The sequence below is a fragment of the Labrus mixtus genome, chromosome 5 (assembly GCF_963584025.1).
Source record: "Labrus mixtus chromosome 5, fLabMix1.1, whole genome shotgun sequence".
Taxonomy (NCBI): Eukaryota; Metazoa; Chordata; class Actinopteri; order Labriformes; family Labridae; genus Labrus; species Labrus mixtus.
The window spans coordinates 21,498,469-21,515,425 of record NC_083616.1 but is presented as its reverse complement, the minus strand read 5'-3'; the positions used below and the strand labels follow the sequence as shown (position 1 = coordinate 21,515,425).

The 16,957-nt window shown below is 38.1% G+C and overlaps 2 protein-coding genes across 3 annotated transcripts; both read left to right on the top strand.

The window, feature by feature from the left end:
• The first annotated feature begins 1,447 nt into the window (after positions 1–1,447).
• Positions 1,448–13,097, top strand: LOC132974452 (bifunctional methylenetetrahydrofolate dehydrogenase/cyclohydrolase 2, mitochondrial-like). 2 transcript variants are annotated; one of them, XM_061038523.1, is made up of 8 exons: positions 1,449–1,617; positions 3,426–3,610; positions 3,771–3,893; positions 4,199–4,351; positions 6,474–6,581; positions 8,990–9,082; positions 12,049–12,174; positions 12,679–13,097. In XM_061038523.1, exons 1-8 carry the CDS (start codon positions 1,475–1,477, stop codon positions 12,792–12,794), a joined length of 1,047 nt encoding a protein of 348 aa, XP_060894506.1. In that variant the 5' UTR covers positions 1,449–1,474; the 3' UTR covers positions 12,795–13,097. The 2 variants fall into 2 exon arrangements, with proteins under 2 accessions (XP_060894507.1, XP_060894506.1); XM_061038524.1 differs by lacking the exon at positions 4,199–4,351 and having other exon boundaries at positions 1,448–1,617.
• A 1,373-nt stretch (positions 13,098–14,470) lies between these two features.
• LOC132974993 (epigen-like) lies at positions 14,471–16,474 on the top strand. Its single transcript, XM_061039341.1, has 5 exons — positions 14,471–14,620; positions 14,716–14,847; positions 15,407–15,527; positions 15,672–15,824; positions 16,112–16,474. The coding sequence occupies exons 1-5, from the start codon at positions 14,587–14,589 to the stop codon at positions 16,164–16,166; spliced, it is 495 nt and encodes a 164-aa protein (XP_060895324.1). The 5' UTR covers positions 14,471–14,586; the 3' UTR covers positions 16,167–16,474.
• The last annotated feature ends 483 nt before the right edge of the window (positions 16,475–16,957 follow it).

Sequence of the window (16,957 nt, the reverse complement as noted above, 5' to 3'; positions counted from 1 at the left end):
GATTTTCACGAGTGTGTGTGTGTGTGTGTGTGTGTGTGTGGGGGGGGGGGGGCAGTATCCCCTTTTCTGGTTTTATACTTCAAGTATTTAAAATGTAAGAACTGCAGTTCAATAATGAGACAGGATAATATCCCAGTCTAAAAGATCAAAGTCATGCCCATTCACCCAAAAATCATACAAACATCTCTTTCTGATTTGAGAGCAGGTTTTTTTCCTTTTTTCTTAATTGATAAACAGTCACTTAATATTTTCCCCCCCTTCAGTTTAGTCTGATGAATCATTGTCTTTGTTAAGTTTACCAGGAACTTCTGGCTACAGATATAAGCTACTCTGTAGGGACGGTTGCATCACTGACTCTTGGTAATCATAGCTTTACACAATATCCATTGAAATTATTTAAACATATTGTAAGCGATGTGAGTGTATGTCAAGGAAAAAATCTCTCCTTCAGTACACAGCTCACTCCTGCCTGAACAGCGCCCACTAGGTGGCCTACCTAATAACAGGATATTAACAGTACTGTAAACACTTGTAACCAACATTATAGCAATCATTTAAGAACATACTAAAGTTATGTCTGCATAGAGAAAGAACATATATTTCTAATATTCATAAACATATGTTTCTAACTTATTTGCATATCCCATTTTCACTCTTACAATATACTGCATGTGTGATCTGCAAATTACATTCTTTATGAACACCTGAAGCTCCTTCTCGCTTTCTGAGTTTTCAGGTAAAGAAAAAATCCCAATGAAGTAAACGAACCAAATATTTGCTGCCATCTTGTGGCTTACCAGAGCACGGCTTAGTTTATCACTCAACATTTTTCTTTTTTAGCACTTCTTATAATATAATTATAACATTGCTCAACCTTGATTTACTTCCATACATTTTCTTTATGAATGAAATGTTATATTAATGAATACATATCCGATATAGGTCACTTTTAAAACGCTAATTGATGTGTTTCTAAAACAGCATGCATAATTATACAATGTATTACATATGTACAATATATTCTTCAGTGAGATAGTATCCTGAGTGTTTACTATATAGCCTAAAAAGAAAAAAATATATAAATAGTTGAATTCTATTAGTGTTATTTTGGATTATTTATTTGCTGAACTGATTTACTGACTGAACTTATTCTGGGAGCTTTGGTGGTGCTGTTGTACAACTGTATAGTCATTTAGCAGTTTTTAGTGTTTACGTGGTCTATGTTTGCCAAACAAGGTGTGTAGCCTAAATACTGCAGTCCCTTTTTCGTGATTTTTTCTTTATCTGACTAACACTGCAATTGAATAACAAATAATTAGCCATGTTTTCTCGTCATAAGAAAATGTGCAGCTTTTACTGTACAGCCTGTCATTCATCAGCTGTGCTGTCTATGAACTGCCCTGCCCCCCCCTCCTTTTCTTCTGTCTCGTGCACAATCGCACACACGCTTTAAGACACTCACACACACACAAACATGGCGGCCTCTGTTTCACCGCTACGCTCCTCCTTCAGGATTTGTAGCCCGTTAACGTTGCACCATCACTGCTGCCGGACAAAGCTGCAAATGCACAGAAAATGCGAGAGCCAAAGGAGACATCTACACCGGACAGCAACGAGGTAAAACGACACTTTGTTTGAAACACAGCAGCCCTTTTTTCTGTCCCGTTCATGTAACGCAGGGACGGTGAGAGGGTTGCGGAGGGATGAGCGACGCGTCAGCAGCTGGTGAAGGCGTGTGTGTGTGTGTGTGTGTGTGTGGTCACGTGGTGGAGGACGGTGATTGACAGCAGGTTTCACCGTTCACGGTACAGAGGGTAGAAAGGGCTGGTTTTGTGTGCAGACATCCCTCAAACCGTGAGGTCAATTTCAGGACCGGGGGCTCTGGGTTAACCGACAACGCGTTCAACAAACACAGCAGCGTCAATGTAACACAAGTCGACGCATTCTGCACGCTGCTGGTTTATGATGCTAGTGGTAGCTAACATTACAATACAGTCGGTAACGTGTGAAAAAGGTGCACATTTATAGTTTACGGAAGCCGAGAACGTCCATACTGTTATTGGCCTTTATTAATGATGTCATGGTAACAGCAATGCTCATTGTCTAGTGCAGGGGTGGGCAACTGGCGGCCCCCCATCAACCCTCAAAGTGGCCCCTCAAGTCATTTTTTTACATATCGATTAATTGGAAAACGTGACAAAATCTGCCATGAAATCATGAAAACCAGAAATATGTCCTTAATAATATTTGATCACTGGTATATTTTGAGACATAATCGACTTTAATCGTTTTTGTATCCTACAGTTTGGCCCCTCTGGCAGTGAGAATTAAAATGAATGTGGCCCTTGCCGTGGCCAAAGTTGCCCATCCCTGGTCTAGTGAAACGCAATTCATTTTTTTCATCTTGAATGTCAGATAGCGGACGACAACATCATTCATAACGAGCAAAAAAAGGCTCATGAGATGAGATTCAACTTTGTTGTCATTACACATATACAAGTATAGAGTAACAAAATGAGGTTTGGCATCTCACCAGAAGTGCAATAAGCAGAAAGTGCAAGAATCTGTGCTATGTACAAGTAATTACAAAATTTACAGATGTAGACTAAAAAAAGTGAATTATTGGGTATATATGGCTGGATTAATGGGATGCTATAAATATAAATAAATGCTATAAATATAAGTATATTCTTAGGATTATAATATACAGATTAAGGTGCTATACTAGTTTACAGATAATATACAGAATATGGACATATTGTACAGGTCGATAACTTATTGAGGCGATATGAACATTAGATTAGATTCAACTTTATTGTCATTGTGCAGAGTACAAGTACAGAGACAACGAAATGTTTTTGGCGTTCTAACCAAAAAACAGAGGGACAGAGTTCAGAGTTCGGGGGAACTCATGACTGGATTCTTAGTTGAGGTGTTAGTGTTGTTTCGTCTGCTGGAGTCATTTTATACAAGCAAACAGTTTAAAAGATTAAAAAGTTTGACAACCATCTCTACTAATGCATAAGACCTAAATACTGAGGTTGACCTATTTTTAAAAGTTTCAGGCCAAATCAGTATCTACTGTTGCCAAGCCACCATCCATGAATGCGGGCTTGGCACTACCTTTTGCCCAATTATCTCACAACTTTGAGATAACATACTTTTATTCTTGAGATAAAGAAGTAACTTACATCATTACTAGATAATGTTAAATTCATTAAAGCAAGCACCGCCGGCCCCTGCCTCATTTTAAATGATACAGAAGTGGAGAAAACCCACCAACTGGAACATTTAAGAAGCTGGAACTGGGGAATTTATGGCTTTATGCTATCTAATCATTTGTTGTTGGAATATTAACCATTCCTGTCTTGGCATGTTTGCTGTATATGAGTTATCGGTCTTTGTTATTTGATTTACCTTTCCAGGCATGCTGCTGTTGTGATCTCTGGGACAGAGATGGCTCGACAGATTCACAGAGAAATCCAGCGCGATGTGGAAGATCTGGTTGCTCAGGGCAACATGAGACCCCACTTAGGAGTGGTTTTGGTGGGGGACGACCCAGCCAGTCGTACTTATGTTAGGAATAAGACCCGGGCAGCCAGTATCCTGGGTAAGTAAAGCATTGCTGAGTAGCAGATCAACAAATATTTAATATCTAGGCATGCACAAACAAACTTAATATACAGTGTTTTGCAGTTACTACTGCACACCAATATGTTTATGGCAACATTATGAACATGGAATGTGTGATGTGTTTGTTTGCTCTCCAGGTATTTCAAGTGACACAGTTATTCGGCCTAGCTCTGTCTCTCAGGAGGAGTTGCTCGAGCTGATTGACAAGATGAACCGTGACTGGAGGGTCAGCGGCCTGTTGGTGCAGCTGCCACTTCCTGGTAAATCCCCTGCTGCATAAGTGTTTTCCTGACTGACATAAAGGTTAAATAAACAAGCTGGTCCTTACAAAACAATGACCAGAATGCTTAAATGGATATTTTCTTAAAAAAGTACATTCCCAAGAGGGCAAGAGGGTTTCTTGCTCAATTCTTTTTTTTTACTGCTGATATTGAAAACATCTACATACTGTATGTTTCAATCAGCATGTAGTCCCAGTGTATGATGTTGTCAAAAAGAAGCCACTCTGTTTTGAATGTGTTAATGTATCTCATTGAGCATCTGTCCTTTTCAATTGGATCTTTAGAGCACATCAATGAGCGAGCTGTATGTAATGCCATCGCTCCAGAGAAGGATGTGGATGGCTTTCATATTGTGAATATTGGTAAGCTGTGTCTGGACCAGAGGTCTATGGTGCCTGCCACACCTGCAGCTGTCTGGGAGATCATCAAAAGAGCTGGTAAACAAAAAAAAAAGAACTCCCAAGTTTTTCCTTTTTGTGATGTTTTTGTATTGTCCTTTTTACTTTGAATTTGTGGAAATTGTGATATCATTGAGTGTGAGGACTGCAGCAAATGCAACCTGTTTCTTTTGCCTGAATCATATAATTATGATATAATGAATAACTTTGTAATCACACTTTTTTTCTCAAAAGAAAACCATCATCCGCAGATAACTTTCCACCAACTATGCAACTATTGTCAGACCTGTCATGGTGCTTTGACTTTGAAACATTAAGTCTTACTTAAGTATTCTACATTACACCTCAAACTTATAAAAGTCACCTTTGGAGCTACAGTGTCTTATCCTCTAGATGGCGCTTGTCAATAACTTTTCCAGCCTTGTAATTCAAATCTGTCCACAGTCTAAATGCAATCTTTATAATCAATCTTAGTGATCTTCTTGATAATGTAAGGATATAAATATTTTGGCAATTCAGAACCTTGGCTGAAAGAGTCTACCAAAATGTTAATGAAAAGGAAAATGTGGTTTGGTTACCTCTTATTCTCAAATTAGTTTGTTTGCAGAATCCAAAACCAAAAGGAAGACGAGTTGTAGATCAGTTGTTGTGAAGACATTTAATGCTGTTTGGGTTACAGTTGGATTCAGACCTTACTCAGCTAGAAGCAGAGTTTGATGAACTCCTTGCTCTCTTTGTTCAGTCCAAGTAACTCCTGCTGAGACTGGAAACATTTTAGTGTTTGAATCCAGAAAACTGTCATATCAATTCATCAAATAATATCTATTCAGTAATTCCCATACCAGACAGCACTGAAGCAGTTTAGGAGCTTACTGCTCAATATGTTGTAGATGACGACAGGATGGACCCCCCCCCCCCCCCACACACACACACACACACACACACACACACACACACACACACACACACACACACAGATGATAAACTTGGCAAGTTTTACTGGTTTTAGAGAGAACATGACTGGACAACATTGAATTATGTAATATCCGCTTAATAAGCAAACTAAGGGAACAGCCTAATACATGTCTCATCATCATCATCACTTTCATGACTTTTGTATTGGCGAACAATTCATGTTTGTCCAGATTCTGATTATTCTGTATTAGTCCCATGAGGGGGACATTTGTTGTGCAGCAGGAGCACACAGAAATTCAAGATACACAAGGACAACATCAACAGTAAAATCAGACACATTCAAAACAGACACAATGTAAAAGAACAATATCAACAACATCGTCACTAAAATCAGTCATGAGCTCATACTGAAAAGGAAGTTTCTACCATGTAATGCAAAGTGTGATGTGAAGGTATGTACGGTAAATGTGCAACAACAGTGCAAGAAAAGTAACCACAGGGTAACCTGCCGTTTAGTTTATTGCACTGAGGATAAACAAGACCTGGAGTCTTTTAGTCTTCCTCACAGGTGCTCTGAAACGACGGCCTGAGGGCAAAAGCTCCAACACACTCTGAAGTGGATGATTCGGGCAATCCAGTATGGCATTAGACCTCCTCAGGACTTGCCTGCTATAAATGGCCAGAAGCCCAGCCTGTTTCAGGAAGTTTCCATGTTGACCAGGTTTAGGTTTCCAAACCATGCAACAATACAAACGCATTAAACAAGATTCAGTTAAACTTCTGTAAAAGAGGGCCATCATCTCATGAAACAATTGAGTTTTCCTTAAAAAGATCAATGGTTGCTGTACCTGTTTAAAGCTAGCATCAACATCGGTGTTCAAAACCCAGTTTGTTATCAAGAACAACACCCAGATTTATGTAGCGCTCCACAATCTTAATAACAGCTCGCAGTGGGCTTGCTTGGGTCTTTCTAAAATCAATAATCATGTATTTTGCTTTTGACACATTTAATTGGAGAATAGACTCATCACACAAGATTGTCCCTCGCGTGAGGAATCAGTATCAAATCCCTGAACATACTAATGGGATGAGTCAGGCATGCTGTGGGATATTTTCAGAATTTTGCAATTATCAAACAATTATCTCCTTGCAGGCTCTTATCTTCCTTTGTCTAAGCTGAGCAGAGCAGTTATTAAGGCAAAAGTTATTCAAAATATTTTTTCTAACAAAACATGTGTTTGTGCAGGTATTGAGACAGTGGGAAAGAATGTGCTAGTGGCTGGTCGCTCCAAAAATGTTGGAATGCCCATCGCAATGTTGCTGCACACTGATCGCAACCATGAACGCCCAGGAGGTAGGTGTGCTCGTGTGTGCAATGTGCATGTATGCAAGTTCATGACGTCTGTGTCTGTCAAAGGAAGTTGGCATTGCATTATGATCGGAGCGCTTCTCTTGTATGAAATGGTATTGCACCATCTTGGCTTTCCCTGTTAGGTACATATTGCTTCATTTTTTTTTGTCAAGATGTGGCCAATAAAATGAAGGCTTCAGTGACTTTTGCATCTTTCACAAAAAAAAAAAAAAAAAAGCGGATGCATGTCCTGCCAAGAGAGTTGAAAGGGGAAAAAGTAGGGAGTGTGAAGGAAAAGTCCAAACAGGGCAAGACTTTTGGCATTGCTCCGGGAAAACTGCTCAACTGTCCTTATAAGGCTACAGGAAGCATGGAGGGGACGTGGGCAGGTATTGTAAGGAATTTGCAAAGATGAAGCATCAAGATACGTTTGTCGTGTCAAAGTATGTTGATATTACACATAAAGATCAAGGTGAAAGGAAGCAGCTGCATACAAACAATAACGGGTGGAAGGTTGGGTGTTGTCTTATAATTAATAAGAAGGCGGTCAGCTAAAATGACACATCACACATAAAGGTCCGGTGCATCACACAGTGGGCTGCGTCATTGCAGTGTTTAGGGTCACTTTGCTGGGGAATGTGTAGGATCTAAACCTAACCCGGTGGTCTCTGATAAGTATTATAATACGGTTCTAAATGATTCCATAGTAAAGATTATTACAAATGTGGGCAGGAAAAAAATCATTGGGAAGTTATTAAGCAGTGTTTAGTTGCACATCTTATATAGAGTATTTGAGAGACTCACATGAGCAGGTCTTGTCCTCGTACTGTGTGTGTTATGATATAAGCCAACAGAACCTCTTTCTCATTCTTTGAAATGCCAGTTGTGAACATACTTAGGTTTTATTTTCTAACAACAGAAAAGACAACTATGCATTTTATTTATCAGGTCCCAACAAGTTAAAGCAGGTCAGAATTTAACCCAGATATCTGTGAGATTCTTGAAAAAGCCCAGTACTCAGTATGAGGGAATCCATTGAATTTGATCTTGATGTAATGTTGATATAAAACCTTTGAATTTTACATCAATTTGTGCAAATTAAAAAGACTTTTGTCTTTGGCTGAATTTGCAACAACGCACTGACTTGGTTACAGAGCTGATGAAACTAAAAGAAAAACCTTTAATAAGGGGGGTCAAGGATATAATAGTCTCTTAAACTTCAAAAACAGGGGAACAAATATTTAGCTTCAAATTGTATTAAGTTTTCTATAAAAGTGGTTATTTCTTTATAGCCACAAATGACCCATTAAATGTTTTGTTACTTAATTTTTAAAAATGGGATTAGTTCCCTTTTTCTCTTCCGCCCACCGGCACACACACACACACACACACACACACACACACACACACACACACACACACACACACACACACACACATCCTGTCAGGTATGTGACCTGAAGGTTTGTTGTGCTGTGACTTGCCCTTCCTTCTCCTTCATCCTTATCTACTCTGAGTGTACCTCTTTGTCCCGCTCCACTCCTCTTCCCCTGGTCACACTGCATCTGTTATTGCGCAGGATGCCTTCGCATGTTTCTAGATGAAGCTCAGGATTTACTGTCATGTTGCTATGCCTTGTTGTGAAATTAATGACTAAATCAGATGGGGATGAAACTTCCACAGTAGCCTAACACAAGATGCACCACAGTTCTGATGCAGATCATGAAGAGAATTTTTTTCACATGACAAATAAAATAAATAATAACATGGGCTACCATAGGTCATAAATGATTCTGCTTATTAAATATAAGTCTTTGTCTTAATGGTAGAAATGCTGATCCTTGCAGATAGTTAACACTGTTATTTTGAGATATTCTTTGCCAACTTAATATGATGGAGGGTGAATAAGAGCTTTGTTTGTAATTTCGCTGTCAGTGTTACGAAATGACACTGAGCAAAAGCAACCTGCTTGTACTTTTCCAAACTCGTAAAAACATTTGAACACGCCGGCATTCTTCTTTCCTCCTCTCTTCCAGTGCGATTGATGAGCCGCTGTAACGTCCTGTGCTCATTCTGACGGATCCATAAATCAGACACGAGTCAAAGACTAATTTGAGGGTTTCAATTGAACCTAGTTTTTGTTTAATTAGAGTATATTATTTGAAAAAAAAAAAAAGACTTTATCTCCTAAAACTTGTTGGAATGGAGGTAAATTAAATTGCAGCAGCAAATAAAAAAATGGCAGCTTTATTTGAAAACGTGATAGTCTGTGAATTATCACTGAGTGCATAGATCTGTTTTTTGATCTTTTAGCGTTTTTCACTTCTTTAAGCACAGGATGTAATATTAAAGACCAGAAAACTCAGAGACAGATATTTCAAAAATGACAATGATCTGTTGTTTCCTCTCAGGTGATGCCACTGTGACCATCACCCACAGATGTACACCAAGAGAACAGCTGAAGGAGCTGGCCAGCCTGGCTGACATCATTATTGCAGCTGCAGGTATTTTTTTTTTTTTTGTTTGTTTGTTGGAAAAAAAACTTAGTGAGATAAAAAATCTCCTTATTAAGAGTGTCCTGGCGGAGACGGGCAGCAGCACACTTAACAGGGTTTCTGACAAACAATGAGCAGCCATACATATAAACATGATATAGCATACAACATTAGAGCAACAACAAAAGGCACTAAATTACACATTTCACCAGAAAATATACTTCAAGATTGCCCACAACCATAAATATATCAGGCAGAACATCTACAGTCAGATGTGTCAGCCTCCAAGTCTTTTAACTTATTTTTGTAATAAGTTTAAAGTAAAGGGAGCAGCAAACCTTTTCCCCAGTTCAGGTCTGACTTTTAAAGCAGACAGCAAGAAAGGTCCTGGGACAGAAGGTTGTAAGTTCCTGTACTCTTCTGACTGATGCAGGTAAGGAGGTACGAAGGAAGAAGACCTAAGACGGACCTTTAGATAAGAATATGTCAGTGTCTAAGTTAAGAAAAAGAAGATCATCAAACATGTGCAGACAACAAACAATGATGAGTGATCTTTGAAATGAGTGATGAACCTCATGCAAGCTTTATAACGAGTCATGCATGTATAAAACATCGCCAAAGTCCAGCACAGACAAAGGAGTAGCAGCAACCAGCCTCTTCTTAAGATTCAAAAGAGAGACAGGATTTGTTTCTAAAGTAAAAACCAGGTTTCAGTTTTGACCTTTTTACCAGCTGCTGAATGTGAGGTGTCAAAGAGAGAGATTTGTCAAACTAAATTCAAAGACATCAGTAGCTCGAAACAGACTGGATATATGTACCCGGGGGCGCCACTCAAGCCCCATGAAAAGATATCGCATTGGACACCACCACCACAGCCCAAACTAATCCTGGAAAATGTCCCTATACCCGCAACTTTATAACACAAGTGACCCATTCAAACTGTTTTACACCCTGAAAATGAGAGATAAATAATCACTGTAATATTTCCTCAGCAAAATCTGATTCTGCAGTTCTAACACTCTCTTGTCACTCTTTACATGTTGCAAGTTTTAAAAGCCAAGTTTCCAGTTTAAATCGATACAATACCTTAAAAAAAAGAAATCAATTATTTACTCTATTGTAGTCAAAATTAACAACGTAAATAGTTTAAACTATGAAATATATGCACATTTCAGGCATTTGAACCAATTGAACTGGATTTTTTTTAACTTTCTTACTTGATATAATGAATGTTCTTAAGGCCATCTGTTACTGTCTAAAAGTTATTTTGGTTGGCTTGAATTAAAAACAAGACAGGACGTTAACACCATGGACTATGAGTCACGACTTGATCATCATGACTTACTGTATACTCTTCTTACCTCAAGCGTTCACTTGTTAAACCAGTGTAAGATGCTATTGACCTAATGTGATCTCTTCTGAATTTTCAGTATCAACGTTGATGTTTAAATGTGTTTTTTACCTGCTAACCTGCCCCACACTGCAGTCAGAAGTGACTGCTTCATGTAATAAGAATAGTGATATTTGGTAATTGGAATGTGAGACAGTCAGTCAATGCAGGACAGGAGTATCTGTTGAAGGACATCAAACGTTTATGTGCCTTAAGGGGATGCTGTCCTTTTCTTGCTTTTGTAATAAATGGCTATCTCTGATGACTAAGAGCGGCTTTCTGGGAAGGGCATCTACACTTTCTTTTCATCCAACTGTAAGGTTTCACTTTTAAAGACGAGCCACTGTATATCCAGTGCTCTGTATTATTAAATGAACCACAGCCATTCTGGCAAAGACTGTTTTCATGTCACTTTGGAATTGGCAAACGTTTGTTTTGTGTTTTTGGAAATCCTTGTTTCAAACTGTATCCCGTTATTTGATAGCTGTAAGTGCAATCTGAGAAGTTCAAAGTGACAGCTCCCTGGCAGCCGACATAAATATAGAATATTGAATAATTTCCTTTCTTTTAGACATTCAACTGTGGTGTCAACTTGTCCCGCTTCTGTCTGAGGTAAAGAATTGTCAAAGTTTTCCAACAGAGGCCATGATTAACAGGAGCTGACAAGCATCACTTCAGGAAAAAAACAAAGGCTGACAGTTCAGTGACTTCGATACTTTGACTGAAATGGAAACTGTAGAACTTTTGTATCTTACCTTATAAGTCTCATTTAAATGGCCATGGTGGTTGTATCAGAAAACGTAGGGTGGCTTCAGATGTCTTTTAACAAACCAACCAAACTTTGCCAAGGTGACCAATAATGTTTAAAGTTTCAGCGTTCAGATGAAAAGGAAAAAAAGCCTCCTAATCCTTTCAGACATTTAATGCCATATATATATATATATATATATATTTTATGAATGTATTATACTCTAAAGTGTTTTCTACCTCGAAAGCAGAGTATGATGTTTTTTAAGTAAGCATCAAAATGTATTCATCCCAATATAAAGATATCTCTTATTGGAGCTTTAAGCTTTGTTAAGGCCAGCTTACTCAAAGAAAGTCTTGGTATATTGAGCTTGCTTCTTGGTACACCCTTTCTGCTTAATTACCTCATCTTATATTTCAAATATCTTTATTGAGTTTTCATCATATATATATATAAACACAAAATACAAAAAAATAAAATAATAAAACATAGAAAACACCAGGGTTGGGCAGTAATATTCCACATTGCCACAAATGGTATAGTAATGTGCAGAACAAGTAAGACAAACAAGTCATTACCTCATCTTAAAGCAGTCTTGAAGAAGGTCTCTCTGCCAAAATCTAGTTTTGTGATCTAAACTTTAACTGTACATATTTTGTGTTCTACAGATTAATAAGTTAATACACACCAGGAGCTAGTTTTGCCAAGGCCGCGGTCTTGTGGCGTTTCATCACAAAAAAAAAACTTTGCAAACAGCATCAGACCTCTTGAAGTATGTAGCTGTGTTCTTTACTCTCAAACTGAATCCACTTGTGATGGTGCAATTTCTGTCCGTAGGTGTTCCTGGGCTGATCACAGCAGATATGGTAAAAGAGGGAGCAGCAGTCATTGACGTGGGAATTAACCGCATCAAGGACCCCAAAACTGGAAAACTGCGACTCATCGGTGACGTGGACTTTGAGGGTAAATATATAATAAGTTGTTTGTTAATATCTCCAGAAAGGGAGGCAAGTGCAACACTGTTTGATCACGAGTGAATAAATCTACTACCTTTACGTCATTTCTTTCTTAGGGCAGTCAATATACATCATATTTTCTATCACATTGTGTTCACAAGAGGCACTGAAAACCAGATTGTTAATCAAATCATTTTCTGTTTCACCAACACCAATACAACCCTGTAACGGAGTTCATGATTCATAATGAATGGACTATGTCACATTTTCAAATTGCTTATAATTAGTTTTAACGTTTTGTGCCTCCACTTAACATCAGAGTTAATTTGATTGACATTCACTTCATAGGTTTAAAACTGACATGAAAGAAATCAATGTGCAAATTACTTAATGTCATGTTCTTCCAAATACGCAGGAGGCCAAACAGAGATTAAACTGTCAATCTTAGCTCTTGTTATTGAAATAAATAAACTCCTGGTTGGTTGTTTGTTTGTTTGTTTGTTTGTTGTAGGAGTGAAAGAGAAAGCAGGTCTCATCACACCGGTTCCCGGAGGCGTGGGTCCGATGACGGTCGCCATGCTGATGAGGAACACTGTGACTGCTGCCAGAAACGCACTGATGCATTGAACACACACCATATAAAGCCACTGGTTTTTATTGAATGATATACAGTCCAAACACTGAATCCATATATGCAAACACACACATACTTTTATTTCAAATCCATGAGCTGAAGACTCCATACCTGCTGGGAAACTAACTTGATATATACTTTATTTATATTTTGTTCAACTATTTATTTAAGTTATTTATTCCAGAGTTCACTTTTAAAGAGCTTAGATTCATATTTTTTCTACTGAAGTCATTCTGGTTCATTTTTGAACATTCCAGATTCACTGGAAAAGGAAATAAAAAACAATGCTGTGCCAATATTATAGACTCTGTCATTTTTGGTGCTTCTGCCCATTCCCGTCAGCCTCACTTTCAACGTGTGTTCAGAGCAACATGGCAAACGTTAGCATGCTAACCCCCAACATAGAGCCATCGCCAATATTTCTCCCACTTAACATTTCTTGTTAGAATGATCAGTTTGAGTAATTTAGCATGTAGATGTCAGCATTTAGCTTAGTACAGCCTCGAAGAATTACAGGTTTGTCTTGTTTATGCTCTAAATCCTGAGACAGCTCATTCTGTAAAAGTCCCTCTAAGAGCTTAGTACTGCAGTGTATATTTACTTATTATCTACTTTGGTAACCCTTTACATTAAAGTCACACTATTCAACATTGACTAGTTGCTTATTAGCATGCTAATTAGCGTACTGGCTGCTTATGATATTAATATGCTTTGCTTAGTAAGGCCCTTATATGGTTGAAGGAGGCAAAAGCATATTAAGATCATAATTCATGCGCAGTAATTAGGAGTGTATCAAGGACAGACTCTTAGTTAATGGCCTATGAGCTATAGATTATGGTCATGTAGAGTAAGGTACTTATACGCTCTATAGTGACCAATAAGCAGCCAGTACATAATGTTGAATTTTGTTACCTGAATTGTATTTATTTATTTATTGGAATACATTGTTTGACCTCCATTTAGTGATGCACCATTTATAAAGAGTTTAAAAGAAGAAAAAAAAAACTTCAAATTATGCTTTACTTAAATTAAAAAAAATAATATTCTGAAGCCATTTCATTGGAAAACTTTCTCCTGGAACAAACTTTAAACAAGCTTTAAATCCTTAAGGAAGATGTATTTAACAGACCTTTTAATTATGGCAGGCTATCTTCTATGCTGGAAAGATTGTCTGTCCTGCAACAGAGACGTTTTAGGAAACATTTCTTTACATTCCTCATTTCTTGAAATCTCCCGTCTTGATGCCATCAAATGAAGACTATATACTTCACTTCATCTGGACAGCATCTGTCAGGTTTGTCTCTTATCTTTCTTATCTGGAAGTCTTATGTCACATAAGCAGTCACATAAAAATCCTCTGTTATCACCCCTCATAGAAAATTGAGGCTTTCACAACTCCTCTAACTGCCAAAGAATCAACCCCCTTAAAACTGCAGCGTGAAGCATTTAGGCGTAACTATCAATTTGCCAAGAGCTTACGTGGCTTCTGAGGCCTCCAGAGAAGAAGCCACATTTAAAGCTTCAGGGTAACTGCTTGCCCCCTCCACCACCATCAACCTGTAGACTCTGCCCGTGCATGCAGAGCATCAGGGCACATAAAAGGAAATGATGCAAATAGCATTTTGGAAGGAAATGCTTCTCATTTTTCATAAATCCCCTCTTCGTTGATTGGCTGTCCAAATCTTGGCGGTGATTGGATGCAAAGTATTAAAGCTTTGCAGCAGCACTCAGAGAGGCAGAAGCGTGGAGCTGAGAACGTCAGACATCACACAGACAGAAGACGAGATGTTCACACAAAGACAGACGAACATGGAGAAGGGTAAGTTTCTAGTTTACTCAAATTTAAAAAAAAGATATATTAGGAGATGAACCATTTTCACAGTAAAATCATATTTTTGATGTTTTTTTCCGCAGTTGTCCTGTCAGCAGCAACAGTGCTGATTCTCCTGACCTCAGCAGGAAATTCTGCAATGCTGAGCGACATCCTCCTTACCACTAAAACTCCTGCTCTGTCAAACTCCTCTCTGACCACACTGATCAACAATGGTAAGTTACTTCAGTTGAATCTGTATTTTGTGTCTTGCAGACATTGAACTGTGCTAAGGTGTTTTTAATCACATTCACAACTATACATTCATTAAAATGTATTATTTAAACAGAAAAAGTTAAATAGAGCACAAGAAATTCCAAGCTTCAAAACTGTGTAATTAGGAAAGATGAGTCTTATAAATGTATGACAAATTTGTGAGGGGAATGCCTCAGTCTCCAGAGGGTCCAACTTTGCTCAACTTTACACACCAGTAATGAGTGGCAGTATGGGTCCCATTGCTGCACCATAGAATGAGCAATGTGCAAAAACATGTGTTAATATCACTCACTTTTAACATAATCAAAATGATTTCCTAATGAAAAAGAAAAAATGTTCTGTTATCAAATAGTCCCCCCCCCCAAAAAAAAAATTGTTAGCATATCAATATTTCTGAACTCTTCACTCTATCACTTCATTTTTCCATCAGTCAGTTGATAACCTCATGGCACAATTGGGCCACTATACAATGTGTTCAAATCTGATTATTGATCATAAAATGACTCTGTTTCTCTGCAGGCAGTATGGAGGAACCTCGCGTTCTGCACTCACATAAACCATGTGGAAGCGAAAATGAAAACTACTGTGAGAATGGTGGAAAGTGCATGTTCCCTCAAGACAGTGAAAAACCTTTCTGCATGTAAGAACTGTTACCACACACATGTTTAAGCCGTGGCCTGGTACATGGTTATGATAAGTCTATTTCGCTTCATATCTAGATGCACTTGTTGGTTCGTGTTCCTCTGTGGAATGCACTCACATATCTTCTCTGTTTGTTCTACAGCTGCACGTCTTCGTACAGTGGGCCTCGCTGCCTCTTCTTCCTCGATAACAGCCGCTCTCTGGCTGATCTGGAGGGACTGATGGGTATCGTTTTTGGGGTTCTCATGCTGACCATTGTCCTGGCCATCTTATTCTACTGCTTTGTCTATAAGAGGTGAGTATCTGCAGGCGTTCTACATACAATGCAGTGCATGCATGAAGGACTGTGGAAAATGTATTTTGATATTTGAAATCCCTTTAAAATCCAGATTTTATTCATAAATATTTGAATCCACAAACACATTATTTGTGTCTGCATTCTCTCTCTGTAGCTTTGTTATCTCAGTCTTCATATCCAAAGCACTGTTGTATTTATAGAAATCACATCTTTGTTTGAAAAAATCTTGAAAAGTTATAAAGTATTAAATAACATATTCTAATTCAAATGATGTTGTTTTCCAGGTGTATAAAATCAGCACCACTCATAAAATCTGCCCCGTCTGAGTCATCAGTGTGATACAACAACTTTCTGCTGTTCATCATCTACACCTTCACCTTCACTCTCAGTATGAGTATGACTCTTCGGGGAATCATGAACCAAACATTTCAACAGAAGAAGAATCAATCAGTTCAAACGGACTGACGTGTGTCCGACACCTATGGTCAGACCTGGAGCGGAATATTTATGTAAAACAGGCTTAGATATTAATGACTTTATTGTCCTTGAAAGAAAGAAATTATAATTTATTGTTATATTGCTGTTAACTTATTCCTCAGTGTTCAATTTATTTAAAATATGTAATAAATGTAAAAAAAAAAAAAGATACCCGAATGTCTCTGTATGTTTGTTCACCTTTTACCTACAAACACAAGTTACAACACATCTATAACTGTGATTATACGATAGAGAGGGAGAACTCACACTGAGATACACGTACACATTTTGAAAGAGCTAAATGGAACTAAATTTTTTTTTTTTAAATCTCATCGCATTATTAAAGTCAAAGACTGAACCGTGAATATGCATCAACAGATCATAGCCTTAAAGAAGATGATGCGTCTCTGTAGTCTAAGATTGGATGGTGAAAATAAATAGTCAAATCTGTAAATCTCACAAGAGCTTTTTTCACCATTTATCACTAGTGGGGGGAAATGTACAGTATGACAGTTGATTGACAGGGTCGGCTGTGGCTCAGAGGGTTAGTCGGTCGTCTCTCTACTGGAAGGTCGGGGGTTGTTAATTTATGCAGTGTTTCAGAATACTGTAAACTACTAACAGTTTATAAAGTTTTATAATGAACCCAGTCC